Source organism: Peromyscus californicus, unplaced genomic scaffold, assembly GCF_007827085.1.
Source record: "Peromyscus californicus insignis strain IS unplaced genomic scaffold, ASM782708v3 Scaffold_13__1_contigs__length_99412109, whole genome shotgun sequence".
In the NCBI taxonomy this organism is placed as follows: domain Eukaryota; kingdom Metazoa; phylum Chordata; class Mammalia; order Rodentia; family Cricetidae; genus Peromyscus; species Peromyscus californicus.
This window is the reverse complement of record NW_026294424.1, coordinates 93278410-93300817: the sequence shown is the minus strand read 5'-3', so window position 1 is coordinate 93300817 and position 22408 is coordinate 93278410. Positions and strand designations below refer to the sequence as shown.

At 41.2% G+C, this 22408-nt stretch overlaps 1 protein-coding gene across 7 annotated transcripts in view; it reads right to left on the bottom strand.

Annotated features, from left to right (window-relative positions):
* Nucleotides 1-405: 405 nt before the first annotated feature.
* The window catches only part of Arhgap24 (Rho GTPase activating protein 24), a 664750-nt gene continuing 642747 nt past the window's right edge, over nucleotides 406-22408 (bottom strand). For all 7 annotated transcript variants that reach the window (XM_052735536.1, XM_052735534.1, XM_052735537.1 and 4 more), the window contains 5 exons: nucleotides 17654-17786; nucleotides 14942-15015; nucleotides 12550-12671; nucleotides 5701-6778; nucleotides 406-1244 (listed from right to left, as the gene is read on the bottom strand). In XM_052735536.1, the coding sequence (XP_052591496.1) occupies nucleotides 1001-1244; nucleotides 5701-6778; nucleotides 12550-12671; nucleotides 14942-15015; nucleotides 17654-17786 (1651 nt within the window). In that variant the 3' untranslated portion in view covers nucleotides 406-1000. The remainder of the gene's footprint in view (nucleotides 1245-5700; nucleotides 6779-12549; nucleotides 12672-14941; nucleotides 15016-17653; nucleotides 17787-22408) is intronic.

Genomic DNA, 22408 nt, shown 5'->3' with positions numbered 1-22408 from the left:
CTCCGCGTGGTGGGGGGCGCTTCTCAGTGATGGAGCATTTGGGTTGTCCATGCTCCTGAAGCAATCCCTCACACATACCTCCATAAGTAACCTCAGTTAGTTACCTGGTTCACTAACCTGCACTTAGGTAGAATTATTACTTTGGTCTGGCATCATTTCCCTGTGTGGACTTTCATGTTGTGTCTCCCTAGAAAAAGGCTCCCACAACAGGTTTGGTGTCCAGCAAGCTCTGGCTTCCTTCACTCCCAATTCTGGAGGTATATAGGTGTGTGAGGCTACATCTGGATCTTCATGTGGTTGTTGTATATCAGAACTTAGGTCTTCATGCTTACATGGCAAAACCTCATACTCACTGAGCCACCTCCCCAGCCCAAACTGAAGAATTTAAAGAACCATTGACAGGTATCTGGTGATTCTACTATATTTTATAAAACTTTTTTACATTTCTCTTTTTGGTCATGGCAAGGTCTATTGGCACAAACAGCACAGCCACAAAGTATTCTTTTGACTTTAATAACTCATCTTATATATATTTATATATTTATATTTCTTCTTATCTTCATTTCATCAGCAAAAGGGGAAATAAAAATATTGATCTATAAAATAAGCGTATGATAACACGATGCCAAAAATAGCTTATGTTAAGTGCAAGGGGTGAAGCTTGAATACAAGCTGAGTTGCAACAACATATTGATTCAACATTTAAATACGGGACTTGCAATAAAATAATCATTGAGATATGCTTCTTCCTATTAGTGGACATCTTACAAACTACTTTCTATACACACATCCAGTTGTAACACTTGACAGTAGCATTATGGAGCGTGACAGAACTTTGGTACACACTGTAGATATGGATAGTGATGTCTGTAAATGAGATTTCCTCACGGGATGAAGCTCTACACAGACCAGCCACCTGAACCCACACTGTTTCCCCATACTGTTTGACCCCAAGTTCCCAGTGTCCTCCCTGGAGTGGTCCAGGACAGTCAAGCAAGGCTCACTGGATCCATATGGTGTTTCCTCTCTCACTTCTCCTGGGCTCCACTGTCAGATCTCCAAAAGTGGAGAAGAATTGCTCCATTTCCTTCTGAAGCATGTCGTTCCTTTTCTCGGCATCCTCTTTTGCTCGCTCGGCATTTCTCATCTTGATTTCTATCATGGTGAACTTCTTCCTTTCTTGATCCAGTTCATCGTGGAGACTCAGCATCTCTGTTTCCAAAGTCAGATTCCGCTGTTCTAAGCTGTGGAGCATAGGAAGAGAAATGAGAGACAAGTGAATTCTGTGTCTCTGAAATGTGCAAGCGAATGAGATCTGTTTTCCAAACTGTCTACAGCACTTAGGAAATCAAAATGATCCCTGTCAAAGCATCAAAGCCATGCCTAATAAGGTTTTCCTTGGTGCTATTGATTTACAATTTGCTACCATGATTTATTACCATCGTCACAAGTCTCTGTGATGTCTCTGGGAAGTGCTTGCTTGTCACTTCATAGTGAATGAGCAGGGTCAGCACAGACAGACTAGAGACTCAAGCATGTAGCACAGAAGGGGCAAAGGCAGAGGCAGCCTCCTGCACACTGCGGCAAGTTGGCTTTTCTGAATGGATGGGGACAGTGTGTGAAGGTGGAAAGAAAGGAGGCTAACCATGAGACTTTCTAAGGAAAAGACTTCAGCAACAATGGTCATCAGGCTACATCCCCTGATGAGATAGGATGTAGTCCTATTATATGAAAGGACCAATAGTAACCTGCATTGTAGCTGGGTGGTGGTGGCACACGCCTTTAATCCCAGCACTGGGAAGGCAGAGGCTGGCAGATATCTGAGGCTAGCCTGGTCTACAAAGCAAGTTCCAGGACAGCCAGGGCTGTTATATAGAGAAACCCTGTCTCAACAAACAAAGAACAAACAAACAAACAAAGGAAGAAACCTGCATCCTTGGCTAGAAGGTAGCAGTGGCCATGGCTGAATGAGCATCCTACTTTCTGCTTTCTAGTCACAGTGCTGTCCACTGAGCTTGTTAGCAATGATTTTGATGGTTCTTCCAAATTGTCAGTCCCTTACAGACTGTGGACACTTTGTGTCTTTATAACTGTGCTTTCAGTAAGTATAGAATATAATGTAGTTTCTTTACAAGAGACTATTTTCCTTGTGCTTGTGCATTTACTGTTTTAAGAGAGGAGTATGGGAACTTGGTTCTTGGTGGCATATGTCTGCTAGCAGCTGACTTGCACAATTCTCCTTTTCCGAGCTCAAGCACCACGCGGCTCATTCAAGTTTGTCATGCCAGTGGAACTTAAAAGGGGATTACCTTAATAGTAAGTAAAAAATTGAAATTTCCATTATTTTTCTGCTTTGAAAAAGACAAGCCTTACATGGAGTCTGTATATTTGATCAGATAATAAGAAAGTTAAAAGGAATGTGAAGCTAGCCTCCCTTTACAAGTAACTTGAATCCAAAAGCAAAACAGAACAAAATAAAACCCTTTCTATCGTGCAGTAGCTAAGAAGGCTCTTTGTAGCACACAATCAAATTTTTACGTAAGAGGCTGGAAATGTGCTGGCTGTCACCCAGAGTTACCCTACAGTACAGTCTCCATACTCTCTGAAATTATTTTTGGACTAAATATGTTAGAAAAAGCTGAAGCTTAACTACCACGTGAAATAAACCATGCAGAAAATGTATTAACATGCACATATGCCAGAGGCCTTCATGTAAAACACCCAGGGAGCCAAAGGACTAAGCAGAAAATAAAAAGGAATTCCCTTAAAACAAACACATAAAATGCTGGGTAAGTTTACAAATGTTTTATGAATGCTTTGTCAGTGCTAAAGTTAAAATAATAGTATGTTCAGATATTGGGACCCAGGAATAAATGCAACATAGGTTAGTAAATGGAAGCCCACAATAGTGTTAGCCTTACACTGAAGTCTGAGTGGATGGACCATTCTCTTCTTCAGTTGGTGAGAGATGGGGACTCTGGGATAAGAGAAGCCAAGAAGTGCTAGTGGATTCAACTGAGATCTTGAGGCACAAGTTCTCTTTGCAAGGAAGGGAATAAAAGCAGAATCTACTCATGAATTTCTACTATAGGCAGACTTGGATCATTAAAAAAGAGAACTGCATTACTTGAAAACTGACCTGAGAGACACAGAGTGTCACATTGGCTGATACTTAGGAAAAGTTATAGATGAAGCAGAAGTTAAGATAGATGGGGGTTAGATGAAGAATGTCCAATATACCTTAGAAAAGTTATAAAGAGAGAAAACTGAGAAGATGAGGAGATAAAATTGACACAGAGGGGATCAGTGAAATAGACCATATTTTAAAGCGATATGGCCTTAGATCAGTAATCAAGCATGTATTTTGTAAACTAAGAAGTGGAAGAAATACATGGAATGTTTATATGGAAAGAAACCTTCCATCACAATAGTATCAGAAAGGGGGACTTTGGGGGAAAATCCTTAATATAAAAATGACATTTATTTAGTGATCAAAAAGGATTGATTAACAAGGAAATGGAAGATCCTGAACATTTTGTAGAGCATTACATTATCAATACAAAACATAACAGTCTCAAGGATAAATGGACAAGCCCAGAATAATGTTATAAGACTTTAAGGTATCTTTTTCAAAATTTCTACCTGTGGAGGAGAAAAAATCAGAGAACTACACATTTAAGTAGTCTGATTAACAGCTATATGTTACTGTTATACACAGTTATATATGTATAATAGTTATATACAGTTTCCCAAACTAATAAGAGAATAGATTCATCAAGCTAAATAAATGATATCATATCAATGAATTTCTTTGAGTACAATTCAGTGTTTTCTAAGAACACAAAGTTGGAAACTAGGGAGGGGGTGTGCAGGAAAGAACAGTCAACTCATGTGTTTGAAGCTGCAAACAACACATCTCATAGACAGACAAAGGCACTTGAACTGTTGAATCTCTATCTATCCATCCACAGTATTGGTGAGGTGGAGTTAAGAGAGAATTTGAAGAAAAGTGTGTAATTCTGTACAGCAGTGGCAGAGAGTAACGAGAGCACTGATTCTTGCACACCACGTGTCCTAGGTGTGCAACAGCCCCACCTGACCTCTTCCCTTGGCCTAGCAGGGGGAGAGGAAAATAGAGGTGTGGCTCCCTGAAATGGCACTCTCTTTGAAAGGTCTGCTGTTTGTCAAGCTGTCTGAAATGCACTATAGATCTCATAACACACTCATTCATCACATTCCTAGAAATGAACAAACCTTATGAGGTGACAATCTTTTTTAATACCGCTTGTTATTACAGTGCCATGGAGAAAAATTCAAAAGCTCATTTTCTCTCAATGAATCTCACAGAAAGACTTTGCAGGGGAAGTCATTTTCCAGTCTCCTAAGCAGTATTTTAATTTATATTTAATTATCCATAGCTTATGAAAGTGTACTATCTTTTGCTTTGTAATTAATCATTAGATGGGAAACTCATTACAATATGTTAAGTCAGTTGTATATATCATCCATTTATCTATCACCTCTGTATTGAAGATGCATACATGTATATGTATATATATATACATATATATATATATATATATTGCATCATATAATTTAATAACTAACTGTGGGGTTTGGAGCCCCAAAGACAGTTAATGAGAGTCAAATTATAGACGACTCTAGCAAGTCATTCATGAAGAGGTTCTCCAAAAAGCATGACTTGAACCTGGGTCATCCGTGCCTTGTGGTGCCCTGAACTTCAGCACTGCTTCTCCTGACCCCATAATTCAGCATTCCTTGTTCTACACTGCACCAAAGGAGCATAAGCTTAAACTGTTTACAGTTCCTGTGACTGTGGCAGGGTTGGGTGACCTTCAGGTCTCCAGCATGAGCGTTTGTCTGTGAGTCCTGGGCTCCAGTCTAGATGGAGTACTGCCACTCAAGAGCACAGCAGGCACAGAACACAGCTACTGGCCCTTAACTCACCCAGGCAGCTTCCCCAAGGAAGCTGCTAAACAAAGTTTGCCCCTTCGCTATTTAAAGGAGAGTGTAGATTGCTAGGAAATAGATTTTAACGTAACCATATTCTCATAATGGTGGATCTTGTACCTTGCTTAGCCCACATGTGCTCACATTAGTTGACTTTGTATCTGTTCTTTAAAGTCACCACAGATTCATTTTCAGAGTAAAAGTCGGGCCTTGAAACCTTGAAAATGAGCCCGGCAAGTCCTGTGTCACCATGGACCTGCCATCTCCCAGAGCGCATCAGATTCTTCCCAGTCTGAGACAGCTGTGAGATAAAAATACTCTCTCAGAATTAAACGGTTGAAAAATGAAAATAAACGTTTTCTTTGCTTTTTAAATTTCATCCTAACATTTTACCTGACTTCTTGTTTTACTCTAATTCTGCGTTCGTCTTACCAGTGAAAACATCAGACTGTTGTCCTGTCCTGGGGCCCCTCCACTACAGACAGGGATATTCAATAATCACGGAAGAGGACCCTATTTCCCGTTAGAAACAAGGCCCAGTGACTTCTCATGTGCTTCTGAGGTAGATGCTACCTGACTTCCCCGACATCCCATAGCAAGCAGGTGATAAAGGGAAGACCTGAGCTCAGATCTCCCTGGTAGGGCGTATTTGGTCCCGTGTGGCTCAGGACCGACGTAGGAAGCTGTCGCCACCCTCTGGTAACTATAACGATTTCCACGCTTTCTCACCTTTTTATCCTGGACTCGTATTCGATCTTCTGCTTGGTCATTTCCTGTTTCAGGCTGGACACTAAACTGTGAAGCGCACTGTGGTTGCTGGTGCTGTTGCCGACGAACGTCTCGCTGTTGTCGCTGCTGCTGGTGGCGCGGCTGCTTCGCCCACCCACACTCCTGCGGTCACTTTTGTTCTCATAGTCCCCGGGATGAGAAAGGTCGTCCTGGGGGGCCCCGTCTAAAACGGGGTCCTCGAAGTTCCCACCGTAAAAGTCCTGCTCTGGGCAGGTGGTGGTGGAGGAGCGACAGGAATTGGAGTTCTCGGGGAGGGAGATCTCACAGGAGGAGGTGGACCACGTGGCGCTGTCCACGCTGTGCTTGTCGTCGAGGCTCACCAAGGAGAACTGCTGATGGACGTTGTCGTAGGTGGAGAGCCTGTTGTGCTGGCCCGACTCGGCACTCTGCTCCTTCTGTTTGTTGTCTCGCAGGGTCACGTAGCCATTGGGCAGCCAACTCATGCTTCGGCCGTTCAAGGGGTTCCCTAGCGTGTCCGTGTTCAAAATACCCATGCGGACGGTTCCATTCTGCACACTGTGAGTGCCCATTTTGGTACCAGAGCTCTTGAGGGAAGAGGTCCTTCTGGCTTGTAAACTCCCATTGGGGGTGGTTTGGGTTTTCTCGACACCTTCCGCGTTACTGCTGCTGAACGACCCGTTGGTGACTATCCCGCTACCCTTGTTGAAGGCTGGGTTCTTTTTGACCATGAGAGGGGGGCTCCTGGAGACATCCAGCTTGTGAATACTGTTCCTCGGGCTGTTGGTTTTGCTGCCTGATAGAGCTGTGGGGGACCCATTGTCCACGCTGCCTCTCTGGGGGGATTCAGACTTGTCCCAAGAGCACCGTCTGCCGGGGCTCTCTTTGGTGTTGTTGTTTTCCTTGTTCTGCAGCTGACCCATCGTGGCTTTCTTGTGGCTGTCATTGTTGTTGACACTCAGTGCGTCTTGGGGCTTGCTTTGTAAGTCTGTGTCCTTGGGGAAGAGATGGTCATGTTTACTAATCATCACTGACATTAACTGCTGGACCACCACAGTGCCTGCAATTACATAGAAAATAAAACAGAGTGAGGGAGGGTGGCTTTGATTGATTTCCCATTTTGAATTGGACTCTTGAGAAAAGATACTTAGAAGAAATTTACTATGATTATAACCAATAACAACTCCATTATTAATGATTATATTAGGGATAAAATCTAAAGTTTCTTGAGCAGCTAGTCTGTGCTCTGAACTATGCAAACATGGGTATATTTATATATGCATGTATGTGTGTGTATATATGTGTGTGTGTGTGTGTGTGTAGGTATATGTATATGTATATACCTACACACACATACATATAGTCACTCTTACATTATTTTAAAGATTAAGTATCTTGACTAAGGTCACAAAACTAAAAGGAGTCAGACTCTGGCCTTTAACTCAGAGTAATGTGTTTCAGAGCCCGGACTTTATTCTGTATACAACATTTATTGCAAGTTTAATATTTCCAGTATTAGAAATTCTTAAGAAGAAGTCATGCGGACCACACTAGTGGAAACCCATAAACTGTGGACTGGTGGCTGTGCAGCCCCCATGGGACTGGACTAGGCCCTCTGGACACGCAAGACTGTTGTTTGGTCAAACTATTTGGGGGGCACCCAGGCAGGGGGATTGGGATCTGTCCCTGGTGCATGAGCAGGCTTCTGGGAATCTGGTGCCTGTGGTGTGACACCTTGCACAGCCTTGGTGCAGTGGGAAGGGGCTTGGACCTGCCTAGACTCAGTGTGCTGGGCTCGGCTGACTCCCCATGGGAGACCTCGATTTGGGGGGATGTGGGGATGCAGGGTGGCTTGGGAAAGAGGGCTGGGAGGTGGGAGGGAGGAAGGGGGGGTCTGTGGATAGCATGAGGAGTGAGTAGAAAATTTCTTAATAAGGGAAAAAAAAAGCCCTGACTTAACATTATCACACACACACACACACACACACACACACACACACACACACACACACACACACACACACACAAAGAAGTCATGTTAATTTAAACCATTATTGTTGTTTTAGTATTGTATTTAAATAGAGTCTTATACGGTCTATGGTGTGTACATGGTCCATCTTTTTACTACAATAAGACAATGAAGCTCCATGTGACTTTTGTCATTAAAAAGATTTAGGGATAAGGGACATTGTCTAGAATGGTACAGTAAGGACCTCTAAACATCCTCTTTTCCATAAAAGCACTAGCAGCATTTTTCAGAATCAACATTTTCAGAATTTGGAAATGAACTGAAAGATTTAAGCATTTTAGAGAAATCTCAATAGAAGGAGCAACTCCATGCTGTTTTAAGTTGCTTGGACACTGACGGATATTGGTATCCCATCAACTGTAGGTTGAAAACTCACAATCCACACTCCCTTTGACAACCAACAGCTTGGAAGCCACTGCACTAGGCAGAACTGTATTGGAAGGAAGCCCAACGCTCTGTCCTGGAGAGTTGCCATCTGAACTCTCTGCAGACTGCATTCACAAGACGACTTCTGTGATCTGATTAGGAGTTTGCTTTAGGTAAGACGCTTTCAATTACATTATATAAAGCATACCCGAACCATCCTCTCCTTCTGAATCAAAGAGTAAGAGGTAAGACAGACAAACACTAAACCAATTGAGACGTTAGAACACCCTGGGAGTAAAACTGTGGTGCCGGGAGTTTAGACACCAACAATCTCCCTTACAGATGTGCTCATGCTCTGGAAAGAAGTAAGACGCCCACAAGCTCTCACCTCTGCTTGACCTTGAAGCACAAGCAGAAAATGAAGGCTGAGTAAACATCTGACCCGACTGCCTAGCTGAGTGTCAACTTGGTTCAGCAGGTTCACAGCACCTCTTGATAGACACAAGGAATCTTATTGGCTCCAGACACTTGAGCAAATCTATACCCACTAACGGACAACTAAGTGCACAATATACAGACTTCAAAAGGGCAGAGGACTTCTAGAATTGTTATAAAGACAGTGAACAGTAACATAGAGGCAACAAGGAAGGAGAATCATATCCAAGGTCCCGACATGCTCAGACACATGTTCACTTCTCAACAACAAAAGAGAATAAAACATCACTTCTTCACCGGGGAAAAAAGAGTTGACTCCAAGGAAGTCCGAACACTGTAGTTACCAGAAACCCTTCAGGTCAGCTGACTGGGCCGACAGGAAGCAGCAGCCCAGTGTGGGACATGGCCACCCTTTCACTGAAAGCAACACTTCACCTAAACACTTATTCAGTCTACACAGGAAAAAAGTCACATTCATTCATGTTCTGCATACTATTTCTATGATGGTTCAAAATTCAAAATTTATCATTTCCAGTGTGACAGGGCAGTTGCTAGACCCATGTTACCGGGATTTATGGTTCATAAACATCATGTGCATTTCTTGTTAAAAGGCAGATTCTTATGCAACAGCCATTGAGTAGGATGGAGATTTTGTGTTTCTATGTAGGTTTCATATGACAGCAGCAAGGACAGTCTAGAAACAGTAACATCATCAAGAAGCTTCACAACTTAAGGACCTGCCTGGACACACTTTGTGAATTTGCATTTTCACACTGCCCCTAGATGATTCCTCTGTGTCTGAGAGACATGGTAATAGGTGGGAACATTTCAAGAGTGTCACAAAGAAAGTCTCTTAAATGTTCGCGAGATGCAACACTTTTCAGATGAGGGAATTGAGGTTGGGAAATGTTAACGTCTTTGCTTAAGGCCGCAGATGAAGAATGACCAAGGTGAAGTTTAACACCCAGTCTTTTGGTTCTAAATTCTGCATCTATTCCAACACACTCCCATGCTAGGATTTAAAGGTGGAGTGGCAATAACCAAATCTAGGCCAATTCTAACAAGGAAACTAAAGACAATTTTTATTGAATCACCATCAATTATAACAGCGCTGCAGGAGGAAAAACGAAACAATGAAAATGCTTTGTAGGGTATACACAGTTTCTCTTTCTCAGTAATCTCTGGAACTTTAGCCACATTTTCAATGCAATGAGTCTAATGTAAACATTTCAAAGAAATTTAAATGGTCTAGGCTGGGGAGATGGATCAGCAGTTAGGAGGTCAGTTCCCAGTGCCCACATGTCGTAGCTCACAACTGCCCATAACTGCAGCTCTTGGGTAAGTGACAGCCTCTTCAGCCTCTCCAGGAAACTGCATGAGCTGTGTGTGCATACATAAAGACATAAACACATGCATGCATATGGATAAAAATAGAACAGAAATATTTAAAGTGGTCCTCAACCTCTCACCACTGACAGCATGAGTGTGACACTGTCACACTTCTTGCTTGTGCGACAGGCACAGCTTTGAGGGTTTATAGCTTCCATTACATATGCTTTTGCCTAGTCCTGGGGGAAAGTGAACCTATTCTCTCATCACTGGAATGTTAGCATTTGAAGCTTCACTGCTTTTTATTATAGTTATGGATTCTGGGAGACATTTAATTAACTGGAGAACAAATTTCCCATATCTTCAAGATGAACTTACAAGCATCCAGAATAAAGTGTGCCTGTTACAAGGCAGAGTGGGTGTCAAGGCCCCACAGATTCAGAATATTCTTTCTTGTGTGTTGGGACGTTTTTCTGCCATCTAGTCTCTGGGATGAGCAATGGTGGTAGTCTCCTGCAAAGGGACTTTCAATTTTGTAACTGGTAGCAATGATGTGTGCCTGCTACCACATGAACTAGCTCTGTTGCCTTTCCTCCACTCCTCTCTGTCACTTTCTTCCTCAGACTGCTAATGCAGACTATCAAGCCCAGTAATGAGGTCCAAGCAGCTGTAATCACCAGTCTATTATGCAGAGTCCAAGCTACTCTGGAGTCACACTGAACTGCACAATCCTGTAGTTCCCTAGTGGCTCATATAATTTTGTGCAGGTTAAATTAAAAAGCCATATCCAGGCAGTTTTCTTTATAAACATTGGCTAAGAATTTAATTTTCCTGTAAAAATACATAGGCAGTATTTTATACAATATAATTTCAAGTTATACTTTTGTAGCAAATACTGACACAGCTGTCATTTTCTACATCCAAAGAGATCCAATGAGTTATAACAAGTGTACATAGTCCTGGAAAAACTATCTAATTATGATATGGATAATTTCCCCTGTGCCCTTTTTCTGTCAACCTCTTACCCACATCTTCTGCCCACGGTAAACACTACTGTGATTTCTATAACTACAGTTCTGCTTTTGCTGGAGCTTAATATATAAATGCAATTATACAGCCATTCTAGTTTCATTTCTGTTACTGTGCTAAAGCACCCCAACAAAAAGCAACTTAGGGGAAAAGAAGATTTTCTCTTTTTTTGGAGCTCACAATTCTAGGTTATAGTCCACCAAAGTAGGGACATCAAGCAGGAGCCCCCAAAAGTCACATCACGTCCACTGTCAAGAGCAGAGAGAAGCAAGGCATGCATGTGTGGTGCTCTGCCAGCTTCCTGTGCTGTGAGATTCCAGGGCCCCATGCCAGGGGACAGTTCTGCCACTTTCAGGCTGGATCCTCCCACATCAGTTACGGCAACTCAGAGAGTTCCCCAGAGACATGCCCACAGGACAACCTGTTCTGGATGACCAAGTCTCCTTTCTCAGGCAACTCTAGGACGTCAGGTAGAGCAGCGACCACAGCAGTGCTCTGTGTCCAGGCATCTGAACTTCACTTTTTCATTCTTAGTGTTTCAGTCTATAGATAACGACTTTATACATTATTGTTTTCTTATTATTCTAATTTTTACTAGATGGGTTCCTTGGCACTTTCATATATGTATATAACCCATTCTGGTTACTTCTGCCTGTACCTTCTCTAATCCCCCTCCACCATGGCTGATTTCTCCTCTTCCCAACAAGACTCTCACACTCATCTCTTTTCATTTTATTTTGTGACCCACTGAATTATATCAGTTTTATCTGTGTGGCTAGACAGAAAATATTCACATGTCTACTAAATTATTTAGATTAAAGTTCTCTGGATTATTTTACACCCAAACTAGGATGCTAACTTGTATTTCCCTCAATGTCAGAAAAGAGGAGTTAAGCTAAGGTGACAGGCACGTACTCGATGGCTTTGCCTCTCATACTCAAAAAGTAGAATGAAAATCTTAGACCTTTCAAGAAAGGAAGACCATCACAATGGGAGGTTAATATTTTCTTAGGAACTAAGTAAACTGAGTAAAACTAAAACTAGTTATCCTTCCTTCTAAGTTGCCTATTAAATTCTGAGATGTTCAATTGAGTCATTCTTAGAAAACAATGACTATAGTACCCACAAGTAGAAACAGAAAAGCGTCTAATCTTTAAGGTTGATAGAACTAAATAGAGGTATACTATTAAGGGAAACGATGCAAAAAGTTTTGTAATTTGAATAGTAACGATTCCTTTAGGTTTCGGCATGTAAAAAGTCAGATTTGCTTACCATTTGAAATCATTGAATCTTTTCAAACTGATAAACAGTCATTGACTAAAAGTCACCTGGCAACTGTACTGGATGGCAGAGTGGACGCTTCCCCAGTTCTGCCTCCTACTTTTCAGGTGGTCAACCAATGTGTGCAAGCTCCTTTGTAAACAAGTGTTATTGTGGAATTATTTTACAATTTTATGTCGAATAATGTGAAGCAAACTCTCTCTTCTCAAAAGAAAATATTTTACATTTAAAGAATAATCAGAGTAAATTAATGGAGAAACCGTGATCTCATTTTCTGAGTTTGCTGAAATGATAATAGGTACAGGCCAACCAAGAGACTTGATTCTTGCCCTGGTGAGGCTGCAAGGTGATCATTCACTTACCCTCCATTATGGTCAAAGGGTCTTCCACCTTCGGGCGCAGGATGTTAGGGCCAAAGACAGTTGCCAAGTTCTGGGCGCTCATCTTGTTAACTCCTGAATAGGACTGCACTTCATCCAGGAACCTGGTGGTGGCAAGATTACCATTGAAACAGTGAGATTCAATTTCTTCGTGGAATAAAATGGATCATTGGGAAATGTATGAACTGAAATATGTTCAAAGATGACTACAGAAGCAAAACTATATGGAGATTCAAACATCTCTCACTGTAATGTACAGAAAGTTACAGTGTAGATCATGAGACATCAGGCTTTTGGAACTATATCAAAGAACTTCTCCAGCTTGGTATAGTTTAGGCTCCACTGTCAATTAAGTGTGTTTGGATATTATTATGAATTTTGAGATTCAAGTATATGCATTCCCTCCTGTTGTGGTTTACATAAATGTCCCTCAAAGGCTCATGTGTTCAAAGGATTTTTGACACTGTTGGGAAATGGTAGAAACTTAAAAGATGAAGTCTAATGGGAGGTTCTAGCCATCATGGGGGTATCCTTGAAGAAGATATTGAGACTGACCCCCTAATGGACAACAGTGAAAAGAGAGAGACAGACAGAGACAGACAGACAGACAGACAGAGACACACAGGGAGAGAAACACATGAAAGTGGAAGTGAATAGGGCAGAAATTGGAGGGAAGGGAATTAAGTGAACCTAATTAAACACATAATATGCATGTGTAGATTCTCAAACAATAAAAAAAGCAAAATGTAAAAGAACAAAATACATACACACACGGGGGGGGCTAGGGGGTGGGATTGTAAGAAGACAAAAGGTAGGATAGCCTCAGTACTTGTCCTCTGAGCAACTGTAGTTAGACCTGACTTTAAAGACATTTGTGAAGAAACAATAAAGCTCCCGGGCATTGTACCAACTGAAGAAAAATACAGTGATTTGAAATGCAGTAAACAAAGGCAACACGTGGCCTACCAAGAAAAGATACTTAAGATTTAAACAACTCTGGCCACTAAACAAATGGCTTTGTCACATGTTCCTTCCTTGTTATCCAGCCTTACCACAGGATCAAAGTGACAGGCCCCATCACTAATGGACTGAACATCCGATACTCAGAAACTGAAGCTAATCAATCATTTATTCTTTAAAGTTGATTAGCTTGGTTATTTTGTTACAGTAATTAAAAGATGACTAGTATGCTTTCAATGCCTTGGATGTTATTTAGACACACATTCAGTGAGAGAATGGTATGGAAGATCATCTGCAAAAATCTATGATTCCACAGAAGAGGAATCACTTTCATCATGGGGAATTTGTGAGCTCCAATTATAATCTATTAAAACATAAGTGCATATATTTTGGGAACTAAAATGTCAATTCTATTGATGAAAAACTACAAGCACATATATCTTAATTTACTATGTGCTAAAGAATAAAGAGCACCAAAGAGCCCATTCTCTGGCATTTTTAGTAGGAAAACTATTCTATTTCAAGCACCCACACTGGGTAGCTCACAGCTGCTCCAGCCTCAGGCTATATACCTTCTGGCTTCTGCTGTCACCAGGCACATTCTTGGTACATACATAGATGATATTCATACATACACATACAATTTCAAAAATAAAGTTAAAAAAATCTGCCTAAGTGTTTCAAGAGAAGTATTTTTGTTGTGTAGAGACTTGCAGTAGGTTAAAACAAGCCTATTTTCCATTTTACTTGAGGAGGGAGCAAACTTCTCTTGCCTAACACAATAACCTGAATGAATTAAAAACTCTTGGATGAAAGCTTTCTGTGTTTGTAAATATGTGCTGGTTAAAACTTATTTTTGCTTTTTGGAAGGTGTGAAGCTGAAGGTCCTACTTGTTTCTAAAGACAGCAATTGCTAGAAAGAGATCTGAGGGGGGTTTGGGGACTCCTAGTTACTCACACTGTCTGTGAATGCCACTGTGCCTAGAATCCTGACCCTCACAGTACCTGTGTGAAATATCTAGTTTCATTACTTCTTTTTACTCGGAAAATGTAGGAAAGCTGTATAACCGTGTAGAAGGAAATCGTTCATGACAGACTGCGCTCTCAAACCGGCTTCCTCCTCTGAAGGCTCACATGTCGCTCTTTCAAGAACACTCCACAAATGACTTTGATGAAAGCTCAGAGCAATATATCTTTAATGTGTGGAGGCAAGAGCCATTTTAAAATCATCAAATTATAAAATCAAGCAAATCTTAGTTCTCAAGAACTCTTTGAGATAACCTTGTCAAATTTATTAATTTTCTGTGAGACTAACATGGTCGCTCAGTCTGTTTTATTCATTGCTACATGTAAATTACCACCAAATGAAATATAATGCTCTCTGGTTTAGCTTTGTGTTTAGGAAAGCCCTTACCTGCAAATATACTTCAGGAGGTTATAGTTAACCACTGGCAAACTCTTCACTTGCTTTGTTAGTTCCTTAACACCCTGAGTACAAACAAGAAGAGAATGAATGTATGTTACCACAACGAACAATTTAGAAATATTTCCAAAGACACACAAAGATTTTAAATACTTCTATAAATACAGTCACATATTGCATGATGACATTTCAGTGAAAGATGGTGGCCCAATAGACTCTGTCATTCAGAGATACCATGTGGTCTCTGCACAATAAACCAATGCCTAGAGACACATTCCTTAGAGCTGCTGTGCAATAGAAGGCTACTATTTTGGAAATAGCTTTAAAAGTGAAGCTATTTTAACATTAAAAAGATTCTTTTAGAGTTGACTTGAAAACAGAAGATAGCTTCATTTTCAATAAAATTCATTATCTGCAAAAAAAAAAAAAAAAAGAAAAAAAAAAGCATTGATACAGTAACTGTCCTTCACAGGGGAACATGCCCAGAATCTAGACAGATGTGTGTCTGTTGGCAAACATCTCTCTGCACTGGACATGTCTAAGACATGTCTACATTATATCATTGCAGGCAGGGCATTGGGAAAGCTGACAAGAGATTTTCATCAAGGATTCATTTCTATGGTTTTGATGATTGTAGAGCATCCTCTAACATATAAAGGCCACAGAAAAGTCAGTTGATAATGGGATCTGATTTATTCTTTCTTTACATGGTCAGGTGGTATATATTTTAGGTTTCACAAGACAAATGACCTCTGTCACAACTACTCAAGTAGTCTCCTGTGGTACAAAGGAGTCTCCGGACAATGCTACATAACACACAAAACTAAAGTGTTTCTTAAAGGAGGCAGCAGTCCTAGTCGGGAATACCAAGAAAGCCACTGAGGGAAAGAACACACTTTTCAACAGTGCTGAGACCATGGAAGGTCCATGTGCAGAAGAATAAAGTTGTGCCTTCCTCACACCATAGAAGAATGGACTCCTAACAGATTGCAGATCTCAGCGTGAGAGCTAAAGTCAGTAAAGTCATACTCCAAGGATACTTATGATCTTCCATTAAACAAAAGGTTCTTGGCCATGAAACAAAAAGTAAGAGCAATAAACATGGAAACTATTAAAAAAAATTCTGATACAAAGTTGTTGATAAAGTATAGTGTCTGGAAAGTGAAGCGATAACACATGGATTGGGAGAACTATTTTCAAATCACACATGCATCTGATTTGTGTCTAAACTGTATTTACAGTTTAACAATAATAGACAAATATGGTTGTCTTCCATACCTGGAGATTCAACCAAGTGTTGATTAAAAATATTAGAAAATGTTACTTCTGTACTGAATATGGACAGACTTTTCCTAAATAGCCCTAAAATTACTACTTTTAGAACCCCTGTATTCTACTAGTTTTATACATATCTAGAGCTGACTTAAAATATACAGGAATTTGTACATAGGCTATGCAAATAATACACAATTTCACATAAAAGACACAAATATCACAGCTAAGGTACCCTCAGGGAATCCTGGAACCAAGCTCTTTAGGGATTAGGATGGTGGAAACTCAAGTAAAATATAGTGTAATCTGGCTAGCTAGTTCTCCAAAAAATGTAAAAATAATAAAACGATAAATGAAAAGATAGTATCGTGAGCCATCCAAAACACATCATTCAACCCCAGGGACCCACCACTTCTCATGGGGAGAGTCTACAATAAGTAAATGTCAGTTCACAATGGCAGAGATGTGGAGAAGTTGGAAACCTCACTATTTGCTGCTAAGGTTTGGAAATCACATGGCCTCCTAATACACAGTTTGAGTAGTCCAGCAGTCTTACCTCTTAGGTACACCAGCAGGACACATGTAAAATATGTCAAGGCAAACTTCGTGGGTACACAGGCATTCACAGAGGCATTATTCAATAACCAAATTTTGGAAATAAAATTTATTTCTTACTGATGAACGGATAAAAATGGGATATAATTTGGAATTATAAGAAATGGAATACTGATATGTGGCACAGCATAAATAAACTCAGGAACAGATGGAAGAGGTGAATCACAAAACAACAAATGAGACGCTGAACAGTGACATGAAATGTCTAGAAGGGGTAAGTCTACAGGGGAAGGAAATAGATCTGAAGCTGCAAGTTTGGGGGAAGAAAAATGGGAAGATAAGGGCTGAGGATTATTTGGGGATAATTAAAAATGTTAAGTATTCTAATATTAGATTTTGGTGATGCTTGTACAACTCAGATATACTGAAATGCATACTTTCAATGGTTGATTTATAGTGTGTAAAAAATATCTAAAAAAAACCCCTGTTTTTAATAAAATAAGCAGAGGCGCTAGTTGGTACCCAGGGCTTTTTTATGCCATTTTTGGGGAAGACAACACAAAGAGCACTAAGCAGCAGGCATCAGCCCTTTCCTGGATCAGGAGGCCCAAGGCAGCCCTGCTGTCACCCATCAGGGACTGTGAGGGGAGTGATTTCACTTATCCAGTTGTGTTTCACTTATCCAGCTGTGTTCTCGTCTTTCATCGAAAAGGGTCAAAAAGAGGTGTTTGGCTGCACGTGGAGATCTCAATGTGATGTCATCACATAGCACAAGGTAAAACAACCCAAGGATGGGGGTGGGGACTTTCAAATGGAAGACAAAAAGCATAACTGATATCCCGAATTTGTGTTTATGCAGAATCAACATCAACTTACTGCTTCCTCTTCCTTGCTGAGCAGTGTGGCACATGACAAAAAGTCTTCATACTTTGCATAAGGAATGACGGGTTCTGGAAGTTCTCGGAGATACAGTTTCAGCAGGGACGCCACAGTGTGGACATCGGTGGTGCTGTGGAGACAGAAGTGTGGAGACATTCTTTGGCATGGATTTACACGGTTCTATTTATGTTTTCATCAAATGTATTTCTAAGAAAACTGTGTCAAAGTTTGCAGTTGAGTCAGCTGACCCAGTGTCCAGGGGGCACATGTTTCCATGATGCCCAGTAGATGCCCACCACAGGTGGCAGGAGAGGGACACTGAAGGACACCAAGTCTCCAGTCCTGTTTGAAAACATCTGAAAGGTCAAGCATTTTTCTGACATGTGTAGTTAACAAAAAACAAAAGCACCAACTTTGAAAAATAATAAGTATATATCAGATTGTAAGGAAAATGAGACACAATTTACAAAAACCCCATTAAGTCAGTCTAAGTGCGAATGCATATATTATTTCTGGTTTCTCACTTCGTCTTCAAAAGGTTGAACTTATTTTTGGGAAGACGCAGACAAGTGGTTTCTGAGATCTGAAACTTAGCATGCACTGACTGTTTAAACACTGCTTATTTTGTATAGTTCCTTGTCTAATATTATGAAACATTTATGGGTTCTTATAGCCCCTAGAAGGGCAATGCCATGAACATTTAATATGACCTTTATGTAACTTTCATAATTTATCTTCGGCTGAATACCCAGAGTGACAGGATAATCTGCAAGAACATTAATTTACATTTTGTTTCTGGTTTCTCCCATTTCTCATTAATCCAACGAAGACAGTTGACAGTGAAGACCAGACTGGTGCTTGGCGTACATGTCAGTATGATGTAATATGTGTTCTAATGACATAATATTTATGTATACATCTATCTAGTGGAGGGAGACAAGTAGGAAGCACGTGAGCGTTAGTCCCTGTGATCCAGCAAGAGGGAAACAAACCATCAGAGACTCTGAAGGGAGTCAGGGATTGTGCTTCTCTCTCAGGCTGTGGTGGTTACAAGGGGCCTAACCCCCGGACAACTCTGCTGAAGAGGATGGAACATAGGCACTAGGATGTTCTGCCTAGTAAACATGCTCTTATTCCAAAGATGGCATGTATGTAGAGTCTTTACAAAACCATACAAAACAGGACAATGTACCACCAGGCTCTCAGATTTTAACTCCTGGGTTGATTTCTTCTGGAATTTACTGCACACCTGTTCCATATTGTGTTACGTCAAAGACTTCAGGGTTTAAGGAAAAGGTATTAGTCTAGCCTGCTCATCATATGCAGTCCAACAGGCACATCAGGAAACCCAATCAGAATGGCTAAGATAATAAAAAATGACCACAAAGGCTGGTCAGGATGCTGGGAAAAGAAAACTTCGTCACTGCTAGCGAGAGTCCGAACTGGTAGAGTCACTATGGAAATCCGTGTGGCGTATCTTCACAAATCTAGAAGTAGACCTGCCACATGATCCAGCTGTATCACTCTTGGGTATATACCCAAAGGACTCTACATCATACTACGGAAATAGCTGCTCTACTCACAATAGCCAGGAAACAGAAATGGCCTAGATGTTCAGCTGATAAATGAATGAGGAAAATGTGGTATATTTACACAGTTGAATATTTTTCAGCTGTTAAGAAATATGAAATTACGAAATACTCATGTAAATGAATGGAGCTGGAAACAATAATTTTAAATACAGTTTTTAAGCTTTCTGTAAGTAGATTCATTGAGAATGTTTGAACAGCAGGTGGCGCACGTGCAAAGTAAGATTCAGGAGACGGCCTGAAGAGCATTAAAGGCTGCTTTAAAGATGGTTCTACCGGCAGATTGCGTAGTACCCGAGCTGTGAATGTCCCAGGAGTAGAAACATGTGAGCTATGGGTGAAAGCAAGGGTGTGAAACATAGCGGGACCACCAGAATTTGATTTCTTCTCTGAGTGAGATTATAATTAATTGTCTAGCATTATAGCACATATGCACAGCACTAATTATTACAGAAATGATTAAGACAAAAATGACCAAGTATATTTGCCCTTTATTCAGTTGGTGACAGGTTGTTAAACTTTTTTTGTTTAAAACCTAAATCTTAAAGTGTATGACTGTTCTGTGGCCTTCTTAGACCTCAGACACTCTGTAGAGTCAGAGGCTTTTGTATTTTTCAAGCATCCTTCTTTTGGACTTGCCCTCTGCCACTGAGTAGAAGAACACAGTCACTTGTGGACAGGTTCCAGCATGATTTGCTCTGATTTACCTCATGGGGCTCTAAGTCACTCTGGCCACTGCTACCAGGCTACAGCAGCAGGGAGTCTGGGGCATCTCTGAAAACCTTCTGTCTGGAAAAAAAAAAAAGCATCCCCACCCCCCACCCCACCCGCCACTGACTCTCCAGTCTCAACTCTCTCAATGGAAATCTACTGCTCCTCCTAATTAACATTTACTTTAATATGTGCAATCAATTAAATACTAATATTATGTGTTAATTATGTAGCATGACTAGATATATATCTCAGTATTGCCCACAGTGAAGTGAGAAGACTTGTCACAGGAACATCTATGTACAACAGAGATTAAACCCCTCCCCTGACTGACAGCAGTAACACCTCTACACAGGTAACCATCACTGCAGGGCAGTGAGGAGGTTCTGGGACAACCTGACTCCTGGAGTCCCCGAACAGGACACTGCGCAGGCAGACATTCCTCCTGGTTAATCCCTCAGAGCTGAGCTACCTTGGAGCCAAGCTGTTTGGTGGGAGTATCAAACACCTGCCCATGTGCCATTACACAGGCCCGAGTTCCTCAGTGGTAGAACCCATGCAGAAATTAAGACAACCAGTCATATCCACTACATCCGTGGATGGCAAGAAAGCAGACAGAGACAGTAAAGACCCTGGTGGAAGAGTCATTAGGGTTGGAGAGGCTATGTAACAGCCTCCTCGACTGATGGGCACATGCCTCTCCTTTCCACATGTTGTGTGTGGGCTTCGCCCCTCAGTCTGATCTCACTGCATGGGGTACCTAAAGGAGCATTCCCCGAGGCTGTCTGTGACTGAACTAACTATATATTCTCATGGGTCATCTTCCATTCATCCTGGGGTCATTCAGTCACTGGATAGTTCCCGAATGGGTGGCACACACTGCCTCATGCTGCCTGCTAGAAAGAGCAGAAATCAGTCACATGGGTCCCCTTGTCCTCTGTGGGCTTCCATTCCTAACTGGACAACACCAACACTTTTCCTCACTGTGCCTCCTCATGTTCTGCTTCATAACATTCTCTGTACATTCTAATGGATTTGGCCGAAATGTAATTTTCAGAACACTCTCTAGACTTCCTGGAAATGCCTCCTTGTGCACTAACTCCAGTCTTTCTTTCCTAACACACACACACACACACACACACACACACACACACACACACACACACACACACACACATTCATATATTCAAATGCCACCATAATTACAAGTTAAATCCTACACAGATAAGACCTTGTAAGGTTGAAGCCTCAAAATTAGACAAGGGAATTTTTGCATCTGGATACTGTGTGCAGAACACAATAGAATCAATCCCTCGATTTAATCCAACACAATGAGTTTCCAGTGTGCAGCCACACAGGATGGCATTGCAGATATTGCAAACTTATCTGCAAGAAGCACAAGAGAAGGCCCTAAAATTCCCTTGAAATTGAGAAATAATAATGTTGTGTCCATCAGATCCCAGGCAAGGACACAATGAGACTGAAGACAGCAATGTTAAGCAGTGAGTGGCTCTAAGCTGCTGTGTTGTAGCAGAGCTTTGCTCTGTTACAGCTCATCAAGATGCAGAGAAGCCTGTGTTAGGGAATAGGCTGATCCCAACCACACCAAACATCTATTGTGAAAGTTTATCTTTTTTAATGGAGTTTTTATTACTTGTCAAATGTGGCTCTGTCTTTGGCAGTGGAACCTGAATCCAGCTAACGTCTCTCACTGCACACCTACACAAGTGTCATCACTGAATTCTACACAGAATTTAAAAGACCCTTTCACCTCTGGGCATAGTCCTGGACTAGATGGAGTCTCAGCTTGTTCTCATTCAATTCTCCTAGTTTAATGACTGTGAAGCAGAGAATTACATCATGACCTGAGCTACCAAATGCACTATCCTCTCCCCGAAAGTCATCCATGGAATGCTTTGACCCCTAGCATGAAGGTATGTGGGGGTGGGGCTGTGGAAATGTCATTAGGGGTAAGTGAAAAAGTCATGAGGATGTGTCTCTCATCTGCCAAAACAAATGGTCGTATAAAAAGAGACAGTCAGGAGTGATTCCCCTTCGTCCCTGGTGGATGCACTGAGGAGAGGCTGCATCATGGCAGAGCAAGAAGGCTCCACCTGCAACCCAGGGAGATCGCTATCACTTGAAGTCATCTATGCTGTACAACAGATCGTGGACTTCTCCTCCCAGAGCTGTGGAAATAAATTTAATGGTTTCAGCATATTATTGTTCATGCAAAGCTAATTGCTGCATTGTTTTCTTCCTATGTCTAAATTACAAATGCATCATAGATTTCTTCCTTGCAATGCTAACCACATAAAAAATGGATGATCTCATGCACAATTACTCCAGCCTAACACACACACGCACACACACACACACACACACACACACACACACACACACATACACACACAGACAGACATATACACCAACACACACAAGCTCTCTCACA